The 23227-nt window shown below is 45.2% G+C and overlaps 2 protein-coding genes across 3 annotated transcripts; both read right to left on the bottom strand.

The window, feature by feature from the left end:
* Nucleotides 1-460: 460 nt before the first annotated feature.
* Nucleotides 461-10813, bottom strand: LOC124055276 (SLAIN motif-containing protein 1-like). 2 transcript variants are annotated; one of them, XM_046381914.1, is made up of 10 exons: nt 10176-10810; nt 8557-8693; nt 4742-4885; nt 4537-4650; nt 3444-3593; nt 2559-2918; nt 2315-2326; nt 1774-1923; nt 1371-1668; nt 461-1277 (listed from the first exon to the last, which is right to left on the bottom strand). In XM_046381914.1, exons 1-10 carry the CDS (start codon nt 10610-10612, stop codon nt 1202-1204), a joined length of 1878 nt encoding a protein of 625 aa, XP_046237870.1. In that variant the 5' UTR covers nt 10613-10810; the 3' UTR covers nt 461-1201. The 2 variants fall into 2 exon arrangements, with proteins under 2 accessions (XP_046237870.1, XP_046237871.1); XM_046381915.1 differs by lacking the exons at nt 4537-4650; nt 4742-4885 and having other exon boundaries at nt 10176-10813.
* A 536-nt stretch (nt 10814-11349) lies between these two features.
* Nucleotides 11350-20317, bottom strand: mrps9 (mitochondrial ribosomal protein S9). The gene is made up of 11 exons (XM_046381918.1): nt 20157-20317; nt 19631-19813; nt 17214-17276; nt 17096-17126; nt 16936-17015; nt 14339-14424; nt 14061-14136; nt 13698-13866; nt 13153-13261; nt 12267-12436; nt 11350-11736 (listed from the first exon to the last, which is right to left on the bottom strand). Exons 1-11 carry the CDS (start codon nt 20253-20255, stop codon nt 11645-11647), a joined length of 1158 nt encoding a protein of 385 aa, XP_046237874.1. The 5' UTR covers nt 20256-20317; the 3' UTR covers nt 11350-11644.
* Between the last annotated feature and the right edge of the window lie 2910 nt (nt 20318-23227).

Genomic DNA, 23227 nt, shown 5'->3' with positions numbered 1-23227 from the left:
GTGTTAAAACACTCTCTGGACAAGAGATCAATAACAACTACTGAAGGAAAGTTTATGAAAACAGATTTTCACTTATGCTTCATCCTTTATGCTTTGGGCGTTTTGTGAGAAAGCTTAAATCACTATAGCTGTGATGAAGTTTCACATGCTAATTGTGGAACAGTAATTTTGAAATATAGGCATGTTCCTTTGTTTTGGATTGAAGATTTAATAAATATTGTTCTGCAGACAGTGTGAAATGATTGTGAGGAAACGTTTTGCTTGTGGGAAGCTTGTGTTTCAAAATAGAAACCTTTGTTTGACTTAAATGGGATCTTCATGGTCAAAATGGGTAAAAGATCATTTCTCATCAGGTGATTCTGCTGTATTTTTGTAATTGTATTGGTAAATGCTGCCATTTTAATTGTGCTGCAGAATTAACCTCAACAAACAGCAAAATGAGAGAGACTGGAAGACTTAATGAAGCAGTAAAAAGACATTGTTTAATTCAGTGTGTTCAGTCCATCACAGTAACAAAAGTGTCAGGATTGTGAAATGTGGTAATGGCCTTTTCAAAATACAAGTCCATGTTACAAAGAAAAAAGGTGCTACATTATGTCCGTGATTGGCAAAGACGTGCAAGCATTACTTCACCGAACAGAAAAATATCAGTAGGATTACACAAAGTGCGACGAGTACAGATCCCTCATAGGTCAACAAACAGTTTCAGAGTGTTAATGTCCACAAAGTTCGGTGACGTGGTGGTGAGACAGTTTTGTAAACACATTGAAACATATTCCTTTTGGTAAAGAGTCAGATTTAAAATTCAGTAATATGCATCTATATTATATATGCACACTTAATAGTTAGAGAACTTTGTACACAAATACATACTTTAATGTCTTTCTCATAAAAATTAGACCGAATGTGCCCAACCGAACAGGGATTGTTTACATTTATTTCAGCAGCATCTGGCGCTTCATGCCAGAGGGAAAACACCTGATTAGTCAAAAAATTTTATTAAAATTCATAAAGAAATAAATAAAAACTGGCAGCCCTCTTTTGCAGGATAGCAGACAGTGGCTTATTGCGCAAGAGCATTAAATGCCATCTTAACAGTTATTTTTTTGGTCAGGCCCATTCACCTGTCCCTTACATATTTAGAGGTGCAGAGAGTTGACCCCGTCCCGCAGGGTGACACTGCACTGCCGCAACCGGATCATCAGTAGCATCCGTCTCTCCACGTGGAGTCACGAAGGGCACTGAGGGTGGACAAGCTCTTTGGAGGTGTCAGTAAACTGAGGAAAGGCCAGAGTCAGAAGTACAATAATAGGTATTATTGTTATTATTACTATTTAATCCAGTAAAGAACTGAAATATAGAGGGTTTACCTTCGTGCTGGTGGGGCCACCTTGCGGGGGGTGGAGCTTGCGGTGCCAACAAAGGAGGCTGGGCGGGGCAGGCCGCTGCGGGGAGTGCTCGGAGTGGACTGGGCTTTACTGAGCAGAGGGATCCCACTGATCGCCCCGCCACCGCTGTTCAGGGACTGCAGGCTTGTGGAGGTCGGCATCGAGTTCGAGCCCTTGATGGTGGGACTGACGTAGGCGGTGGCTTTCAGCGGTTGCCGTGACAACGAGGTAAAGTTCCCGACACTCTGGACCCTGTTCTGCAGCTGGCCTGGGGAGGGGACTGGGTGAACAAACGTACAAGAAGATACATAAATCTGCATAATAATAAAAGCACAATAGATAAATACATACAGAAATAACTGAAGTAAGAGAACTGATGCCTTACTGGAGGACTGCAGTCGTCCCAGCCCGCTGGACGAATCAAAACTCTGGCTGTTACGAAGCAAACAAGGGGAAGCACTAGGATTGGTTGGAATGGGCACACTAGGCATGCTGGGAGCTCTCACAAGGTTAGGCATGCTCCTCCGCAGCTTATCTAACAGAGAGACAGAACAGGACAAATGAAGGTAAAAATGGCTGATTTTAATGGCAATGAGAGATACGGAATCAAGCCTCAGGATCCTGACCATGAAGCTGGCCACGATCTCCTCACGCCCCCTCAGTCAGATATACACTCCTGACTCTTAATCCCATCAAAATCTCTCTCGTCTCAGAACGGAAACACGCGGCGGTCTGAGAGCTTTAAGAGCGGTTGTACAAGAGGCTTAGTGAGAGTTATTATTAAGTGGTGAGAACATCGCCGTGGGTCAGTCTGAGCCGTCGATGGATGCATGATTTTAGAGCGAAGGTGTCTCAGAATGAGAAAAATGAGGTAATGAATTCATAGTTTTAGCATTGGGTGTTTTCAGAGGATGGGGTCAACTTACTCTCAAATTCGGCTGGACGGCATGATGATGTTTCCCCAAAACAGCATAGACACAAATATACAAATACACACAAAGATTTGACGTACAAAACACATAAACAAAGAGATGACTGATTAGAACTGACCTTTACATTTTCAAGAGTGTCATTTGATCTACTGTTAATATAAAAATATTTGTAAGTGCAGCTTTTAAGTTTTCTGTCCTTCCAGAAACGAGCGTTAATGTTAAACAAGCGGTTTCTCACCTGATCCTGGTCTGAAGCCCTGCGGCTCGGCTGCGCAGAGGCTGCCCAGTCCTGGTCCCGGGGGCTGAGGCTGAAAGGCCAACCCAGCGGAAGGGTAAGGGGGGGTGGAGGGGGTGGAAGGAGGGGTGGACAGGGAACTTGTGCTTCTTCGCCACTCTCTTATGCTGGAAAAGGTGTGAGAGTGCGGCAGGCGGGTGAGGCGCGGCTGTGGTGGGGGCAGGAGGCCATAGTCTTCGTCGTCCTCCTCGTCTTCCTCCTCCAGGTCGGGGCCGGCGCCAAGCTGGCTGAGCTGGAACGTGAAGCTCTGACTGCGGCGGTTGGCCAGGACCGACGATGTGCTGGCGTAGTCCTGTCTTAGACCTGGAGGAGCAAGATATGAGGACGAGCGTGCAAAACACACACACACACACACACACATATACAGCCAGGACAAACACACACACAGACACAATCATCACCTCCTGGGGTTAATGAAGCTGAAGTAGCGATGAGCTCTGAGATCTGGTGCCATATGTTAAAATATTAAAAAAGGAGGGAACAATAGAGACAGATGGACAGCATAAGAGGGCAGTTGGCACACAGAGGCCACTAAAACAACTGAACAGCCAAAATACAACATGAAATTCAAATTGAGGTTATCAGTTACAGTTATCAGTTATAAAGTCAAATGTCTGCTGTGAAAAACCCTACGTTCGCTCCCTAATTTCATGCCTCCTCTGCAATGTCCGCCGACCTAAAATAAACAACTCAGGCAGCCAAATTCCCTACAATTTGGAGTTTTAATTACACGCTATTTCTCAGAGCAATCGCTGTTCTGGGGACAGCAACTCTGTCATTAGGCGTGTTAAATCTCTGCTGCTGCATGTTTTCCTGGCTTCAACTTACTCTCCTCCTGCAGGCGGGCCATCACCTGGACATCAGTGAGGTCCTGCAGTTTGTATCCCAGAGCGATGGAGTCGTCCTCCGCCTCCGAAGCACAGAGGTCGCTGTCCACAGATGACTGGGGGCTGAGGGCCGAGCGCCGGAGGCTGCGGCCTTCAGAAAACAAAAAGCAGTCTTAGAAAAACGTCATGTTCCAGTTTTCCCGACCTACAGCTTTCACTTGATCTCATCTTGCCTTTCCGGATGGTTTCCGACACAAAGCACCAGCGTTAAACAAATGGTACAGGCACAGTTTGGGCAGCTCACTAATGAGAAAAGGACTCTCGAGTCCTCAGAGTGTCCTCTACATAAAGATGAAGGATCCAAACTAATGGAGGCCGATACTTGGCTCTGAGAATTAGAGCCTGTTAAGCACCAGTGAGGCAGGAATATTATCAGAGAGGTTATACCAACCTCTCTCCAGTTAATGATATTCCTGATATCTGAGCACTATGACTGCTCTCTGAAATAATCCCTTCCATCATTTGGTTAATTCTACTTACTTTAGTCATATTTTGCTCTTATATGCTCACACAGGCCAAGATTTTTGCTCCCTTTATGAGAGTTTTTGGGTCATGTTTTACTCAAATATTTTCTCACTTAACTTGAACTACTTTCCACTGAGGCAAATTAATCTCAGTAATCTGGACACTGTTTCAATAGAGACATGTTGCTTGAGTTGGATTTTTTTTGTTGGCAACATTTCTGTTTGGACCAGCACCACCATGGAATTGAGCCTGGGGCTAAAAAGCCACCAGTGCGCCTCCAGCGTGGCCTCTGCTCTGTGTGGAACATTATTTTTCCTCCATCACGAACAATGCACAGAAAGGCTGTGACACACTTATTTCTGCAACTGAAACGTAGCTTGAAGCTGAAGCGGAAAAATATTCTCTTCACTCCCACGACTTCCATGAGAACACAGCTGAAGTAATGTCTATAAAAGCTTGCGGCTGACCCAGTTCTACAGCGAGCGTCTTCACCTGCACATTAATGTGCTGATTACTAGGAGCATATTCAGTTTCATGTCTTGCACCAAATGAGGCAAGAAAAGGCTTACTGCGGCTGTGAGGGAGGAACGTGGGAGTCCTCTCTGCTACGGGGGAGAGCTCCTTCCCTACGGGACTCAGCGTCCGATGGAGGGCCGGGTGGAGCGGGGAGGAGAGGGATGGAGCTGTGGGAGGGGAAGGGCAAAGGAGAAGGGACTCTTAGTCTCAGCAAAAAGAAGTGAATTTAAATCAGAAGCATGTATGTCCTGCGGTTACCGTGTCTTTCAGAAGACTGGGGTGTGGAGCAGGTTTTGGTTGAAGGGGAAGCACTGACGGGTGACACTCCTGCCACTCGACTCAGAGAGGGCCCAGGGGAGGAGGAGGGGGAGGGGCTGGACAGGGAGCTACGCCACCTGGAGACTGAGGATGGAGTGAAGGAGGACAGGAAGCAAGCAGGAGGCATATTAATAACAGAAGATTTCATCAATAAGACCAACACTAATGGACTAAGCACTCAGATACTTAAGTGAAAGTGAAAATACTCCACTGCAAGTTTAAGTCCTGCATTCAAAAAGCAGTTAAGTAAAGTAGTCTAAGTAACATCACTAAAAGCATTTAATGAACTCAAGTGAAGTACAAGAACTTTTAATTAGTACAGCACGAGTACATGTACTTCACTGAGACTGATATTTCTCACACCTTCATCAGCACACACAGTTTTTGATATCAGTTCTCCAGCTCAGCACACTGCACATCACAACATTTTTTTCATATTCTTTCTCTTCCTACTCTTTGATGTCTCTGCATTTATGCCATCCTTTTGTCACATTTGAATAACAAAGACAAAAAAAGAATAAAGGATAAAGCTCTCGAAAGCCTCATGATGAATGCGCTGAACCGTGTTTTTCTTTGATGATGAACCTGATGCGGATTCTACACAGACAGTCACTATTTATTCAGGCTCTAACATGTAGGAGTGCATCCTCCTCAGCTGCTGAACAACACATTTCTTTGAATGCAAAATTAAAGTCAGTCAGCGACGTCCCAAAACGTCAAAAGACTGCAAAGTGCATGCAGCTTCTGCGGTCACCCTTCACATTCTCACACATCATAAGTAATTCTATTCCAAATGCGAACTCAAGTCCTAAATAAATGTCAGAACAGACACTTTCTGACCTCAAAGTGGCCCCGCCAAAGACAATGCAAACACAAAAAGCTCAAAGAGAGCTGTGCAGCCGTTACCTCAGCAGCACTGTGACTGTCCCCGACAGCTCTATTCAGCAGCTCCACAACAAAGCTGTGTTCAACACAACACAGCTGCTCACACACTGCAGCTGTACCTGGTGCTGAGTGTCTCTCACTCACACACACACACACACACACACACTGAGTTACTATTCATAGACGCAGGGAAGAAACTGGTTTGAATATGGGAACAAAGACAAATAAAAATGTGGTGCATTGTGCATCCCTGATTGAAGATGCGGGAGAAGGATTTCTCTCTGTTACCTGTCAATGTGAATATAAGCCACTAAGCCATGAAGAGGGATGCGATGCTTTCATGTAAACCGTTGCCACGGCAACAACTCTCCATTTCACTGTGCTCAAACTCAAGGCGGAGGGAGAGACAGAGAGAGAGAGAGAGACAGCAGGGCCGAGGTGGTGGGAGGATTCCTCCTCCAAGTGATGCTCCAGCAGAGGACCGTTTGTTCGCCGCCTCTGATGCAACAAGCTGCAACAAGCCGTGTCAGAGGTCGACAACTAAACGACACATTATCAGGTCGATATCGCTGGGATTGGCAGATTTTAATGTAGACGAATTTGACTTCCCTGCACAGACCTGACAGGTCTGACACAAGCGATTCCAAATGAAGTGGACATAAAAAGCTACAAAATTTGTCAGTGCAGATTTTAACACAAGCGAAGTGCATCATCATTTTGCTGATTTCTGTTGATCCAAATATGTGGACACAACTGTGACAGCTTATTTTCTGGCTGACCGAAACAGAAGAGCAGTCCAGCGCAGATGCACTTCTCTGTTGACGACTTTATTTTGAAAGTGTGGGAACGCAGAGCGGCCTCGCACACAGACACAAATGTGCCCACGCAGGCGAGTCGAGCGCCATCTCCTCTCATTAAAGGCTTCGGGGTGTTAAGCTGCCTGTTGGAGCGGAGGCCGTGGGAGCCGTCGCCTCCGTTCGCACTTCACACGCGGCCCGCTGCTCCGCCTCCGCAAGCTCGCACTGAAAAGAGACTCATCGATCAGGCGAGGATTTCTTCAACAACTGGACTGACAGCCATGATGACTGTCTGTAAGATATATGTTTAAAAACTCAATCCGTGGGGTAATCATGACAACACTGAACTCAAGACAAAAGTCAGAGGTCTGATGTAACATGACAGCTGATTTATTTGGAGGAAGTTCAGTGGCTGCTCTTCCTGTTTTACTTCCCCAAATGTCGGCATTGCTGCCACTTTCCCTTCCTCAGTTGTGTCATATAATGAAGTTATGCAGGACATGTGGGTCAGGTGAACCAGGCCTGATCTGCTTAATGCTATGAGACGTGGATGGATTAAGGTCTGCTGTCCTGCTGAGCCCCATTAGCCACAGTGAAGAGATGAAGGAGAGCCAACTTCAACCTGCTTGTTGTGGCCACAGAAGAAAAATATCACCTGGAGAATCACTGTTTTGTTATGACTTTGCTCTCACTGGATTTTATCAGCCTGTGAGAAGTTCGCAAAAAGTCTGCAAAAATAAAACAAAAAAATCCAATTTAAATCTCTAATGTTATGCATTATGTTAAGCAAGCCCTTCACTTGTCAAAAAACAAACATTAAAGAATTTTGGTAACTTGAAATCTTGAAACAAAGGTGTAAAATAATATACAAGAACCAAGAGTCCAAATTAAGCCTGAGAACAGAAAACAGGACAGTCCCGTGAGAGCTTCTCGTGTTAGTATTTCCTGAATTTCTCCGACTTCCGTGACAGTTAACTGAATCTTTCGCGTGACAAATATTTCTGACTATTTTCTGACATTTTGTAGACCAAACACTTCATTAATCAAAATGTAATCAGCAGTCAAATCAATAATTTAAACAAGCTGCAGCCCTTCGTTAGCCACAACAAGCACAGAAACACCCTAATCTCTGTACTGTCTGCAGCGGCGTTGCATTGTGGGTAATGTCGTACAGCTTCTGACCAAAGTCTGAGATGAGATTAAACTACCAATCAAGTAAAAAGTCTCAAAATAAATAACCAGTCAACTTTGTTTAACATTCAACTTACTTTTGCTGGCCACGTAAAGCTTGTCTTAACATTATCAAGGTTGATTTTGTTAGTTTAGTGAAAATCTTTTTGACACTGTTTACATAAAAATTTCCACTTATTTTGAAACCTTTAATTTAAGTAGGTTTATCTCATCTCCGACTTAATGCTGGCAACAGTAAGAGCTACGTATCCACACAAAGATCCATCTGACACTCAAGAAAATTGCAATAACTTTGGTGCCAAACAAGAAGAGCATCTGGCTGTAAAGTCTAGACAACAACCAGTTCAGTACTACTTCTTCATGGCCAACATTTGTGCTGTGTGAGTCAGTGAGCTCCTGTGTTGTTTGGCAAGACACCCGACGGCTGTGTGCATCCGTTTAAAATAGCCTGGAGGAGAACAGAAGTCTGGAAACTAATCTTCTGTCTCAGCCTTTGCTTTGACCGAAGAAACAACGAACTGTATGCGAGTAAAAGACGTGTGACGAGAACCAAAGCAAGACAAACACATCAAATGGACACAGACGAGACAAAGTGGAAACAAGAGACATGAAGAAGCAGCTGATTCAACCAGCAAGCCGGACCAAAACTAGAATACATCATCAGCGACACACCGAGAAGTCCCAGCTGCTCTCATGGAGCCGCTCAGTGTCACACTGGTTGTACTGGGCATCTCTCAGTGACAAAGTGGTGAGTGGAGCCAAGCACACAACTTCATTTAACACCCTGTGACGACAGAGTCTCCAAGACTCTTGCTGTGCAAGCTAACAACTCCCTGGGGGCCAATCACAGTCATTTTCTTTCCAAACATAAACAAACAGTACCTTGCTCCAGTCGAAGGGACAGCGATCGCCTGGCGGCCTCCACCTCGGATTTGGGGCAGTCCAGACCCTGCCGGCACCACTGCAGTGGAGTCAGAGAGTCATCTTTGGACTCTTTGGCTTTAGATGACACGTACAACCTGGAGATGGACCCAGATTGAGACGCTGAGAGTCAGACAGTTGAAAACAGAACAATCACCAGAGTAACAGGTGCCATTGTTGTTTCTGTTGCAGTTGAGTGTAAGAAGGTATTACAAAGTTGCCCTTGGGGGAACTGTTTTCTCCATGTGGTACCTGATGGATCAAAATTTAGGCTCCATCTTTCCTTTGTGCCACCAACTCATCTCCTGAGTCAGACAAATCTCTCGCTCCTTGGCTTAAGGTGATGCTAAGCTTTTCAGATGTGAGGAAGAGGAGCTGCTCTGTTCAAACGGAGTGGATCAGATTATTCTGACAGCCCTGAACTCCTACATGATTCTGCTCTGTGGGCGAAACGTAGAGAGGGAGCTGAATTATAGATTAAAACCTTCGCCGACATCAGGCGAGAGTCTGACCTGAAGGGGACACACAAACACACCTCAGCTTTGACTATTTCTGGACACGGGGGGGTGACACACGCCTGTGACATGAATAAACCAAATAAAAGATGAATCTGAATGTACTGCAGTGCAGAATCAGCTCCTCTCTCTATTCTTTTGATCCTCGGAGTTCCTACTGTTGCAAATGAGGAGGACAGAATATTAGAAACAGCCTCCAAAAAGTCTGTAACGTTGAATTAACACTCTGAAACAAAACATTTTAACCTTCACAAATGTAGAAAATTACTGCTGGATTAAACAGCAGTATGTGCAGCTCAGTGCACCTAATAAACTGGCAGCTGGAGTGCAAATCTCAGCCAAGAAGCATCCATGTTATTTAGTTATTAAACTAAAAATGCTCATCATTATTGACTGAATACAAAAATTAAACAATTTAAAAACAACTATGGATCCTAGTATGAACACCTCTAATGGCCAATCTATTTATCACTGAGTCACTAATGAAAGGCTAATTACGCAACAAAATACTGTCAGTTATGCAAACCAGGAAGCTTCCTGCTGTCAGTTCACACTTCAAGTTTAAACCACCACAAACGCAGTTTTCTACAGAAGAACACAATAAATAAGAAGTTGCGATGATTCAAACCAGATTTAGATGCTTTCAAAACAGTTTTATGAAGGAATTTAAGCCAAACAGTCACACCATATGGGAGGATCTGGTAATATAATCACCGTTATGATCGAGGTAAACAAACAAACAAACAAAAAACATTAAAAGGCATCTTGTTCTGGATTTATCTCCTGCACAGAGGAGGAGCTGGCAGCTTGGTGCAGGCTTGATGGCAGGCCTGATGACAAGTGGCCTGTCGTGTCAGCTGTCCAGTTCACTCCGAGGTGTGCTGCTTTGTCTCGGTGTGGCAGGAGGCTGGACGGGTCGGAAACAGAGCTTCCATCCACAAACAATGAGAACATTACGACAAGGATGAACCTGAAACCACATGTGGCGTTTGCGCACAGGAGACACGACTTACATCTACTGCAAAAAAAGCAACAAATGGTTGAGAATTAAAACTGGACAGGTACCATGTTTCATCTGACTCGTCTGAGCAGGACAGAGAATTCAGGTCCAGAAGTTCCAGCTCGTCCAGAACCGAAGGCTCGGATGCGTCCTCCGCCTCCCCCGCAGCAGCCGCTCCATCCTCCCCGGTCGTGTGCGGGAGGAAATAGTCGAAAGGCTCCTCCGGTGGCGCGAATGATCCCAAGGACGACTGGCACAGCAGGGTGGGCAGCGGGCTGGGGAGGCAGTACCCTCCGGAGCTGCCGAGCGCGTACGCCGGGGGCGCAGACAGCACATGCGGCCCGCCTGGGTAGCCGCTCGCCCGCGTCCGCAGCTGCTCGTTCTGCCGCTCCAGCTTCCGAACCAGCTCCTGCAGCTTCTTCACCTCCAACTCGGCGTTCAGGCTGTTGCTGTTGCAGTCCACCTCAGGCACCATCGTGGGGTTCAGTACCGCTGCCTCCATTGGACCAGAACAAATAAAATGCTATTTTAGCCGCTACCTCGCCCCCAATTAGGATGAGAAATGGAGGACAGGTAGGGCCACGCCGCTGCAGCTCCCCCTCAACACTCGTTTCTGTATGCTGCTAGTGGTAGTAATCCGTCTAGCACGCCTGTCTGGACGGTCACCCAATGGGAGAATAGATGACTCCACCCACACCGCTACACACGCTCCCAGCCTCCACCTCCCCAACCCACAAGCCTGCTTCCAGGTATATGGTGCACCTGTACCCTAACTGTGGGCAAATATCCAAACCAAGACCAGTTAGAGAGTTTCCACTGTTGACTTACACCACTTGAACTTAAAAACTTGAATGTAATACTTTCAACATATTTCTATGTTTGAAGCAGATATACTGCACCAGACATTGTTTACTTACTAATCAACATCCATTTAATCGATGACCTAATTATTCTGAACAGATAAAAGTGCATCATAATTAGCAGAGGCACAACTGGTCAACATTTGTGAGCATTTGGCGACATCTTGGGGGCGACGGAGGTTATGACACGACAAGGAAAATATCGACAGTCGTGATTTGGATTGATTGGTTCATTAGTTGGTCAGGAGAGATGCAGTCAATAATTTTAATTTTAAAAAGTCTAAAGTAAATTCATAGAATCAGAAAATGAACACGTAAAAAAACAAACATCCTGGTAATGGCAGGCAACAGAGGAAAACTACTAGAAAATATAAACGTGTTTTTATGTGAAAAACCTGATTTATTGTTTAATACACGGATAAATAGATTTTCTCTTATTCCTTGACATATATCTCCATCTGGTGGCTGAAGAGACTCATTGCATCTTCAAACACGGCTCCCTGTGAGAACGTGTGGAGACGCAAAAGCTGTTCATCCAAGAGCTCAAATAAACTAAGAAGTGACCCTGGACTTTGGGGGAAGAGATGAGGAAATCAGTTCAAATGAGGGCACGTCAACACCAGAGGCCAGTCTGAGTGTTTCATATCTGAGCTCAGGTGAGGCGATTCTCCTCCTCAGCGTTTCTTCCAGGTGAATTTCCTTCGTGCTCCCTCCTGGCCCGGCTTCTTCCTCTCCCTCACTCTCGGGTCAGGGGTCAGCAGACCAGCTGCAAGTGTAAACAGATAAATGAAACAGAGATGAAGGAAAATGGACGGAAAGAGGAGGAAATCGTGAGACAAACAAAAGACAAAAGACTGATTTACATCAGTGATTGTGTGGATGAAACAAACTCTTGCAGCATTTAAAAACAATTTTAACAAACTATAAAGAAATAAAGATCTTGAGTTTAAATGTAAATTTCACACTACAATCAAAACTTAAAGGCCGTACGCGTGGTGTGCTATGCAAAATAATCAGCAATCACCTTCTAAATGTCCCAAAGAGCTTTCAAAGGAATATCAGGTATTAAAACTAACAAGTAAAAACCAGAAATGAAACCATGAAGCACAAAAAGAATGTTAAGAGGAGATAAAAATACAAAAAAAAGTTAAACTTAAAGAAACATCTTAGAGAGGCTTTCCTTGCATGTTTTGCACCCTCTTTATCCTGGTTGCTGCTACAATACTGTAATTTCCCAGTTATGGGAGTAATAAAGGATTATCTTATCTTATGTGTCACATGATCTGGCCCACTCACCTTGTCTCATGTTCTCCATTTCTCCCTCGGACAGGAAGCTGAGCAGGGCCCGTGAGATGGCGAGACGCAGCGCCCCCGCTTGGCTGGATCTGCCGCCGCCACTCAAGGTGCACTCCAGGTCGAAGCGTCCCAGCATGCCGGCAAACTGCAGCGGGAACATCACCTGCTCTCTGAGGAATAGGAAAAAAGAGCGAGAGAAGAGGAGGAGGTGAAAGACCCGAACGTGGTTGAATAGGCAGAGTGGGAGTGTGTGCTATTTAACAGATAGCAGTATCAACGGCGGACGCTAATTTAATGTCTGCTTGGGTGACTTTTCAGACAAGCAGAGAGGATCCCGGCAACTCCGAAAAGCTTTTTATACAATCTCACCACCACATATTACAGAATAACTTCTGACTCAGCAGGAACAGGAAGAGGCTGTGTGTGTGTGTGTGTGTGTGTGTGTGTGTGTGTATGAGGAAAAGAAAGTGTCTTGTGTTCTGGATGGTGTGTCAGGCTGAATGGCCTATGGCTGCTGACAAAGTCAATTGTCACCTCTCTGCTCCAATTACAGCCCGTCCTCACAGTGCGTGACAACACCAGCCCTGGACATTCACTCACTCACACACACACACACACACACACACACACACACACACACACACACACACACACACACACACACACACTCACACATACACACAATCACTCAACTGTGTAATTAACTTACTACAAGGAGATAAATAAAAAACGAGGCGATGCTGTGAAGAGTGAAAAAGCTGCTTTTTAATTTTTTTTTTTTTTTTTTTGGAGCAGAGTGGCTGTGGTGGTGGTGGGGAGTAAAACACATCACGTTTTGCATTTTAAAGGAAAACAGAATCTATGAACGTGACAACCGCTCTCCTACCTGTCTTGCAGTACGGAGAAGTAGAGCAGGAAGTCTTGGCCGTTGACGGTGACGCGTCCCGAGCCGCAATCTCGGAGAACCACGGAGGCGGTGGATGTCTTCCTCCGACCTGTCCGGAAACACAGCTTTAACTCCATTTTCTTAACAGATGTTACAGTCAACAACAGAGGGAGGCCAACTTAGTGAAATGGTTGGTGAAACTCCAGCTGGGAGTCAGATCCTTCTCGCTTCATTTGTGACCCTCTTGTTATTTTTCTTGTTACCAGATTTCAGACACTAAAATGGTGACAAACAAAGTCAGTGTTACAAATAAAAATGACGGCCAAAGCCGCCACAAAAGTAAGACCCAATGTGGAGGACGCTGAGATTACTCTTGAAGTCAAGAGGAAGTCAGGAGAAGCTTGCTCTCGATAAGCTCAAACAGACTACGCTTGCTCTGTACTTCAATCTGGGATGAATGTCAAACCAAACACAGTGATAAAAAAACCCTATTTTGGCTTTAGATGGAGAAATGAGTGTGTTTGAGAAGCACTGCTGGTGTGTACCCTCTGAGGTGCTGAAGGCGATGCCCCTGTCGTCTCTCTCCAGCGGGGGCACAGTTTGGTTCATGGATTGGGTCTCCAGCTTCCGGCGGTATTTCATGACAAACTCCTCCTCGATGGTGCAGTAGGGCAGGGACAGCAGGCGCTCCATCAGCTGGAGGAAGCGATCGTACTGCAGCAAAAGACACATTTCATTTAAATATAAATAAAGGCCGAGCTGCCGAGAACATCCGCAAACTAAGTAGGTTTAAGTTAAGCCAGAGAAGCAGATTTATCAGAGATTCTAATGTCTGAAACTTCTTCAGCTGCCCTTCCTCATGTCAAAAAGACATGGCAGACGAGGAGGATGAAGGAAACAGTTCTTACGTCATGAGAGGATATGGTCTCGACCAGCGTGACTTCCAGCTCCTCCTTTGTGAACCACCTGCTTGTTCCAAAGAGGCTGATGGAGACAGACAAGAATCCAAAAGTCCATATACTTATTAAAGAAGACTATCAATGCTTGATGTCATTTTCTGAGGTCTCCCAATCACTGGAATCAAGTGACTATCATGTGACAGTCACCTCCAAAACCTTACAAACCTGGTGCAACAGCAAAAAATATATTGAAACAAATTTATACAAAGCACGTTGCCCTGACTTACATTCGCTTGGCGTCCTGGTTAAACAGTCCCTTGGCTCTCAGTTGATCTTGGTACTTCTCGATGCTCAGGATTTTGCTGTACATGTCCTGTAGCATCCCAAAACATTCAGGATAACAAATTTTAAACATCACACAAAGACAGATTCCTCATTTTGCAAGCAAAAATGTGAAAAATGTATTAGTTCCAGCTTCTCGTGTTGCTTTTCTTTCTGTCATATGTGATACTAAATGAAGAATCACAGATTAATCCGTACTGAAAATGTTGGTTAGTTGCATTCCTAATGTGTTATACTTCACGGTTTCTGGGCTGAATTGACCCAGACACCTGTGCTTGTATTTGGCCCGAAGCGAAGCTGGAAGGAAACATCATGAAGCATGACAGGACGGCTTCGGGGCTCAATCGTCATTAGATCACTCTCGCACAGAGAATAACCTGAGGAGGGGGAGTGTGTCATGGACGGAGACAGACGGAGCGTGGGGGAGAGGGTGGGCATGCCGGTCACGTCCCCGAGGCAAACGCCCCCACCTCGGCCGCCCAGCGCCTGGGTGAGAACTCATTTCCCCGTCAATTATTCACCAGATGTTTGTTTAATTCCTTCTTGATAGAGTGTGCCTAATCCGCTGCCACTCCGACCAGCGACGGAGGAGCACTGGAGGAGCAGGAGGGAAAGGGGAGGGGATGGGGTGTACAAAAAACCCCCAAACATCAAGCAAAAACCAATTTTCTATGCAAAAAAAAAAAAAAAAAAAAAAAGCGTAATAGAAAATCAAAAAAAAAAAAAAAAAGAAGGAGGACACGTTTACAAACACTGGGAGCTACAATGGCGAGGAATAATTCGCATGGATTGGCCGGCTGAAAAGAGGAAGAGGGCCAGTATCTGGATACGTTTAAGTCAAGACTGTTACTGAGACAGACAGCTACACCTCCACAATTTCTACTCAGTAAGTTTTCTTTATATGCACGGCACAGACCTTTGAGTTTAAGGCTTTAAGACTCTAAGAGAGTATAGTGAAGCTTTTAAATTAAAGAGACCCTCTCTTGTATTTGTATGCAGATTGAGACGGCATTAAAGTGAAGGGGGGGGTGTTGTGGGTCCCCCAGGGTTGTGGCCATAAAGGGCTCAGCGGAGCAGCGAGCAGGTTAATGCACCGTGCTGGCTGAGCAGAGGAGAGCAGCCGAGCAGGAAGGCCGCTTTACACACCACCGCCCCCTCCTGGCAGCACTCCTGACGTGTGTGTGTGTGTGTGTGTGTGTGTGTGTGACAGAGAGAGAGAGAGAGGGAGAGAGGCGGTTGCTGATGACGGCTTACAAAAATCCTGGAATGGACACAAGATGGAGAAAGCAAACAGGAAGAGGAAAAGACGAGCAAGCAGGTGAAAGGGAGCTGCAATCGTGCAGACAGGCAGCATGAGCAGACACGTCTGACATACCTATTTAAAGCAACAGCAGGGGTGCAGATTGCTGCTGCTACAGGGCACAGTGGTGTGTGTGCGTGTGTGAGACATGTGTGTGTGTGTGAGCTTGGACCAACATTCAGACATCACACCCCTCTCTGTTTTAGAGACAGACACATGCCTCTCACACACGAGCCGTCTTCGAGCAAGGTCAGCGGCAGACAGGAAGGGAACAGTAGAGCGTGTGAAATCAACAAAAGACAGAGCAAGAGGAGCAGCGTGAACGGCATCGCAGCCGCCCTCCACCCCACCCCACCCCACACGCGCACACACACACAAAGACCCCCAACTCCTGCCCCTCCCTGCCTCCCTCCCTCCAATTCCCCAAGGAGGAGTTGCTCCCCGTGGCGGGACAAAGGCTGACAAGGATGACGCGCCACACCTCAAATGCGATTCTGAAACCCAGACGCTCCGATTGTTTACGAATCTCAGCTGACATCTGAATATCAGTGACCGTGATTTGGGGAAAATATCTTCAATTCGGCCTCATGTGTCCTTGTTTATCATTTATAAATTTGAAAAACAAATCGTCGTTTAATGCTCTCATCACTCTAAGTGGGCCAATACAGTGTTGAACTTTGGGTGGTTGGTTCTTCTTGAAACAATTTGTTTTTTCTTTTTAGCTGCCCCATGTTCTCTCTTTTCCCCACCTTTCCAGTTATCTCTCATTAGTCTCTGCCATGTCAGCAGCCAAAGGTTTGGAGAGTAAAGAGCTGTTAACTTTGCAACACTGCATGTTAGTGGGATGTGGGAAAATAAACAGTTTCAGCTCATTGTTCACCACCTCTGGATCACAGGTAGATACAGGTATTCCTCTGTGGATCGACCTTTAAACCGGACTACCTCTGACCGCTCCATCCTGCTCGCCTCCCTCCCTCCCTCACCCTCCTCTAATCTCCCACCTTGCTTTCACCCTGGCTCTGTTCGGCAGCAGCTCTCTGTGTGGAAAAGAGGATCTGACGTTACGTCTCCTCAGGGACAGCACAGCCTTCTCTCAACTCACTCTGTCTGAATAGGATATGACCCGAGGGTGGGGGGGGTAGAGGAGGGTAGGCAGCAGGTGAGGAGAAACTGGGGATTTGAGCTGGATGAAGATTTACCTCCACCTCATACAAGAACCTGACAGCCGCCTGCGGTACTCACATGGAGCAGGGAGTAGTAGGCTGGTTTGCCGGTGTAAAACAGGAAGTGGAACGGTCGTCTGTCCTCTCCCCACTGGACGGCTTTAAAAGAAGGGACAGAGAATCAGTTGTGAAGCACAACACTCAGTCTGGAAAGACTTAGAATAAATAAAATAAAATACCTCTCTGCTTTGGAAATATTTCCTCTGGATGCTGTAGTGGAAAAGAAAGAGAAAAAGTCACCACATGTGACACATCAAACCTGAAACCTGGATGATAAAAGCCTGAACTCAGACGTACCTTCATGACAGGCCGAGCTTTCTTATCAAACAGGCCGGAGGGGAAGAGGTAAGCTATGCTCCTCTGTTGGAGACAGAAGAAGGGGAAAATGCAATAAATTACAAGAAAAGAAATGGCAGTTTGAGAGACGGCAGATTATGACAACGCTGACACATCCGAACAACAGAGGTCACACCAACGGACGGCGGTGAAAGTGACAGAAGAGGAGGCACAAACTGCTTGCGGGTTCAAGGAAAGGCGAGTGTGCCATGTGTGAGTGTGTGTGTGTGTGTGTGTGTGTGTTACTGTAGAGTTAGAGGAGAAAACAAGCAGAAAAAGGCACAAGTTTTTGGCTTGGCTGACAGCGAGCAGAGGACACTGTGGACGTCCAACAGTTCACTCCAAGTTCATCCTCTGACACAGTTCAGTGTGTGTGTGCGTGCTATTAGCAGGGCTACAGATGGCGCTGGGAAAGTGTGTGTGATCGAAGAGAGGGAGACAGGAAGTGCGTTGGCCCCCGCCACACTCATCAAGACAGTCTGTTCGTGTCTCTCTTCCTCCATCCCGCCATCTCTCCTCTTCCTCTTTCATTTGTTCCTGCTCTCCGTTGGTTCAATTAGTGAGGCAGCAGGTGCTGCACGCAGTGAGCAGGTTGCTGCCTTTAAGGTTGTCAAAACGACAGAAAGCAGAAAGAAAAGGACTGGTCGAGGAAAGTGTGTGTGTGTGTGTGTGTGTGTGTGTGTGTGTATAGGTGTGAGAGACAGGAAGAAGTTAAAGGGTACACAGAAAATAGGGAAAGGGAAAGACAAGCAGGGAACAGATGAAGACACACCCGTTTGTCCCCTGAGCCTCAGCACAATATGGCAGAGATCCCCACGGGGCAAAGACTGAGTGACGGAGGAAGAAAGACTCAAAGAGTCACCAAAAGGCCGATCAGCGACAGCCTGTCTTTTATCATCTCTGCTGTGATGCTGAAACTTGGCAAAAAGCTCCCGTGTTGGGATGTGCCCGATTAGTTTCCTTATCGGCTGCAGAAATACCAGTCGGTTATTAAACTAATTACATGACACCTGTATTCAGATTTATGGAGAATGGTTATGGATTCCTGCATGTAACACGTTGAAGAACTTTCATGCTGAGGAATAAATAGTCCATCAAAGACGAGAAGCAGAAGACAGACTTTTTATGGGTCTTTGTTTGGTGTTCATTTCTTCCCCTGACTGTAAACAGCCCTCTGATTTTTCCTCAGTCTTTATCAACATCACACCTGAAAACTCTGGACTGGCGAGGGATTTATCTCCCTGCACTCCAGTCCTCCTGAATTTTCCTCTTTCCCTCGACAAATCTGAGTTTGGGCTGCTGGCCGTCGCTTCAGCTTTCACAGTCTGGCGCCAACAGCTCTCTTCACTATTTGTGAGGGACACCGGGGAGTGGCCGAGGGGAAAGTGGGAAATCAAGCTAAATGGCCGGAGCAGCGAGGGTGAATGTTCTGCCAAAATATGGAATTAGCATGTGAGTGTGTGTGTTTGAGGGCGTTGCTAATATCCGTGATGCAGTAGATTAGCCAGAGGTGGCCCCACCTGTCTGCTGCTGCTGCTGCAGAGCTAAGCTAATAAAGATGACGATGATGTGAATAGACGACAGAGCCTTAAAATACAGCACCACTCCAGCCTGAAATACAGAACCTAATCAATGTTCAAAACGCTTTAACTGCTCGTGGCTTTCAGGCTCTGTCTCATCTGAGAAGAATGTTGACAAAGCTGGGGATGGACTGCCAGACTGTCCACCAAAAGAAAGAGTGTACCTGATCATAACCGCCTATATGAAACGAATATGAACCAAACCCCTGCCTGTCAAGAACAACTGCTTGGGAGCTTTATTTCCACATGTATGGTAAGGCCATAAACAAAAATCCTACTCAACATGTGACCATCAAAACAGTTCACTGTCAACAAACAGCACAGAATGACCAAAATCAAAGCTTTAGTTGTGTTGGGTGCTGATGGCAATCAATCTGTTTTTCGGGTAAATGGAAGAGATCACGATGTCAACTCAAACAGGATTAATTTGTTGGGTGCTACTTTCAGGGATGATTAATTGACGATTTGGTGCTTGATTGAGTACTTCAGGCAGCAGGACGCTGCATGTGGGCCTGAATCGAAACTACAGCGTCTGTGTTCTGGTAATGAAGGAACGAATCACTCAGCGCAACTGTGTGCTCGTGGACAACAGCACAGCTGATACCAAAGATGATGTATCTGGATACACAGGAAGTATTTGTCAGTTGAATGAAGTCACAGTTGATTTTGGTCTTCCTGTGGGATGACTTGTTGACAATGGATTGTTCTGCTGATTCTTCATGGGTTTCATGAGCTACGGGGAGAGTAAATAAAGCACCAGCATGTCAGCAGTAAAGCATAATGCACTCTGTCTCTTACATCTATGTCCTCCTGGGTGAAGTTCTCGGGGTCTTCTCCCATCATGTTAGCCAGGTGCCGTTTCCCGATGTTATACTCCTCCACCTGTTTCTGGATGAACTCCTTCGTAAACTTTTCTGGTCCTTCAGATGCCAGGTTTTTTCTGTGGAGGACCGAGCTCATGCATATCTGCCTGCTAAGGACCTGAAAAGGAGGACAAGTAACGTTACTTCATATATCACATCACATTAATTATGCTACGATGCTAATTATGTGAAGCAGCACCCAGCCATAGCCGAACTCAAGTTAAGGATTGGATAGTTAAAATTAAGGCACCCTCAAGTCTATCGAGCCGTGATAAAACGAAATGCAGTGTCAGTCGGTTGTTATTTCAAATATCCGTCAAGGCAGTTTCGGCTAACAGAAGCTGCAAGAGCATGCTAATTCAAGGACGTCAGTGTTTGTGCACTGCCGTCAATTTCTGTGATTTCACGGATGTTTTACACGTAGAATTTGTAAGTTTATTAAAGAGAAAATCGCAGCTCACCTGTCGGCTTAACTGAGACGTAACACTATTAAAAATCGACCTGCAATTCCCACATTTTCCGAAAAACGATCCCACGGTTCGCACACAGGACGCCGCCATTTTTGCTAACAACAGTGACGTCAGGGGCGGAAGTTGTTCACACCGGAGACATGTCACATGAAACTTACAATACAGATTACAAAAATATAGCCAGAAATCTCCAGTCAATCGTTGTTTATAACGTAACGGCAATTCATTAATTGTTTTTGCTTCATTTAAAATGCTAACTCTCAAGTCAAAGATGTTAATACAAAGCATAAACGTTGCATTCGAGTGCTCTTCTAAAGCTTGGATTTCTGTATTCTTTAATGCGCGTAGAAGGACCAGTACCACAATTCAAGCCATTTTTACACTCAATCCACAGTCACTTCCTCTAGGTTACGACTAAGTTTGACATGATCATAACGGTGTTTATGAGTTCTATTTCTTGGAGACACAGACACGGTAAACAACTTCGTTTTGGTTCATTTATTGTGTATGTTGACTGTGAGGTCTCATATGAGGGAAAGATAAAAACATTAACAATAGAAAGGAAATGCATGAAAGTGTGCAGGAAATAAAATAAAGGTTTAGAAAACATCTTTTCAAACAAAAAAGACAGCAACACAAAACATAAAAGGAAGAGAATGAAGTGGATAATCCAAACCACATGACAAAGACCACAAAATTGCATAATCTGCCTAAAATGACAAATGAGCGAAATAAAAATGTGTAAATACCACCAAGGACAGAACATTTTTAAACAATTGAGAACAGTGACTTGCCCTGGTTGCTTCAAATACACTGCATTTTTATTTTATCTCTTATACATCAGTCCACATCACATGACAATGTCACAGCTCATTGGAAACTTGTGTTGTTCAGCGTGATCATGGAAATTCAAAACATTGGCCACATGTTGCAGCTAAAAGCAAAATCTGTGGTGATCCAGCAGCCTAAAACTATTCCTCATGTCCTTCCTTTTTTGAGGCTGTAAATTAACAACAGCCATCGCCTAAATCTTAAATACTAAAACCACTTAAAACGGCTATAAAATGACAAAATTCATGTGTCCTTTTCACCACTTTACCCTCAAAATTTGCAGAAAAAAGATCCTTCAACAATAGTCTGTTGACTTCTTAATTGATACTGCATTATTCAGAGACCAGTGATTTAATTTAGAGTTTATTAGAAGTTTTGTGGGGTTCTATAGTTTGGCTATTTTGCTACCAATGTTTCAGATTTTGACACCACATGGTCACCAGATCCAGTGCCAGATTTTTGCATACAAGCAAATCCTGCCAACAGACACAACTATCTGAAACTACGGAGAGCCAAGAGAGCCAATAACATTGCACCTTTAAGGCTCTGATGCCCTGTCCGGTTTAAAGTGAACTGCATGCAAACACCATCTGTCCTTCATGTAACATCACTGACAAAAGGAGTCGTGCTGTAAATGTCACGCCACAGGATTTAAAGCAGCGGATACACATGAGTTATCAGAAATAACACAATAAAAAATGCTCAGTCACCGTCTGCCAAACATGTTGGCAAGGCTACACATAAAACAGATTGTTTTGCATATGCGATGCAGTCGGTGCTGGGCAGCGCAGACATGGATTAACACAACAAGCTGCCACTTTAGCCAAACTTTATAGATCGGGATGAAAATAATCTTCATTCCTACAGGGAGCTATGAGTGAAGGCTTTTCAGGGCATCACAGCACAACGTATGCTGTGTGAAACCACAGTTTTCCCATTCTACATGGTGAGCATGAGTACATGTCACATACATGCAGTCACATCATGCTTTCTCTGACCTCTGAGTTAATTCTGCCGAGGTGAAGTGGGAAAACATCCAAGCTGAGCGTTTACATTTGACAGTTTACTGTCTTCATCTGGAAAAATTGAAAGAAAGAAAATAATGTTTCTCTCAATTTGAACCTTTTGTCTGATGAGCTTATGGACAGCAGGAAGCTAAACAAACCATTAAAAACTTACTTGTTATGTATGAAAACCCTGAAAACCCTGTCCTAACTTTTCAGAGACCATTTTTAACATATGATATTCATATTCAAGATCAAGCACACGGGCAGTTAAAGTTGTATTTGACAATTATAATGCATTCAAATATCACTTCTTTTGGTTAATCATAAGCTGAGGAGAAGCTCACCTTCACTAACTGTGGCCTCTTTCCCTGTGTGTGTGTGTGAGTGTGTGTGTTGTCAGTACAGTACTGTGCTGTGTTTACAGATCAATGCTGCGTGTCTTCACTTAGATCACTTTGATAGAGTTGGAACAGGAACACGGGGAGATTAATCAAAGTGAAGGGGCAATGACTCCCGGCCCGTGCCAGTCGATATGGCTGTGTGGTTAATTTGCCCCGAGGAGAACTGTCGTCAAGCAGATGATAAACAGTGTTTGCCCCATTTTTTAGCCACAAGCGCCCTCCTGCTCACCAAGAAAAATAGTTTCGACCCATGGTCTCTAATTTACAGTGGGGGGTGAGAGGTGAGACATAAATCATCCTTCTGCAATGGCCCGTCTCTGACAGGCGAGCCACCACGGGTGGATCGGGTGGAGATATTCGTTTTGGTGTGCTCACTGCAGCAACTTCTTGCAGTAACTTCACACTGTGATGGCTGCAAACTAGAGAACAGTCACTCTTCTGTGGAAGGAGAACCAAACAATTACAGTGAAAATGGTGACTTTGCACTGAGGAACATTTAGAGAACCTTATGGGCGTCTGTTGACATGTTCGGCCTGTGCCATCAGGGCTTCATATGAGGCTGTAGCTCAGTGCCAGGCATCACAGAGTTGGCTCCCATCCAGCTGTTCCAACAGATCTCCATATGGACAACAGGGATTCCAGTGCTGTCTTGAAAAGGAAACACCACAATAGGCATCAATGACCTCCCCAATTTGCCACATCCCCAGATTTGGTGACATCCTTTTAATTGTACAGCTAAAACAGAGATGGAGCAAGAAATAATGGAGGATATCACACCGTGGAGCTGTGCCAAGTCCACTCCTTCCCCCCTCTTTCCCGAGGA

Source organism: Scatophagus argus, chromosome 24, assembly GCF_020382885.2.
Source record: "Scatophagus argus isolate fScaArg1 chromosome 24, fScaArg1.pri, whole genome shotgun sequence".
Lineage (NCBI taxonomy): Eukaryota > Metazoa > Chordata > Actinopteri > Scatophagidae > Scatophagus > Scatophagus argus.
Note: the sequence above shows the minus strand (reverse complement) of the source record. Positions and strands in the feature narration are given on the sequence as shown.

What these genes read in the sequence shown, in the direction of transcription:
- LOC124055276 (XM_046381914.1), bottom strand. Translation starts at nt 10,612, where the DNA reads ATGGAGGCAGCGGTACTGAACCCCACGATGGTGCCTGAGGTGGACTGC. An exon ending in GACGAGTCAGATGAAACATG is followed by an intron (nt 8,694 to 10,175) that starts GTACCTGTCCAG and finishes GTCCATCTCCAG; the next exon opens with GTTGTACGTGTCATCTAAAG. An exon ending in GGGACGACTGCAGTCCTCCA is followed by an intron (nt 1,669 to 1,773) that starts GTAAGGCATCAG and finishes TTGTTCACCCAG; the next exon opens with TCCCCTCCCCAGGCCAGCTG.
- mrps9 (XM_046381918.1), bottom strand. Translation starts at nt 20,255, where the DNA reads ATGGCGGCGTCCTGTGTGCGAACCGTGGGATCGTTTTTCGGAAAATGT. An exon ending in AATATTTCCAAAGCAGAGAG is followed by an intron (nt 17,016 to 17,095) that starts GTATTTTATTTT and finishes CTTCTTTTAAAG; the next exon opens with CCGTCCAGTGGGGAGAGGAC. An exon ending in TTCTCCGTACTGCAAGACAG is followed by an intron (nt 12,437 to 13,152) that starts GTAGGAGAGCGG and finishes CCTATTCCTCAG; the next exon opens with AGAGCAGGTGATGTTCCCGC.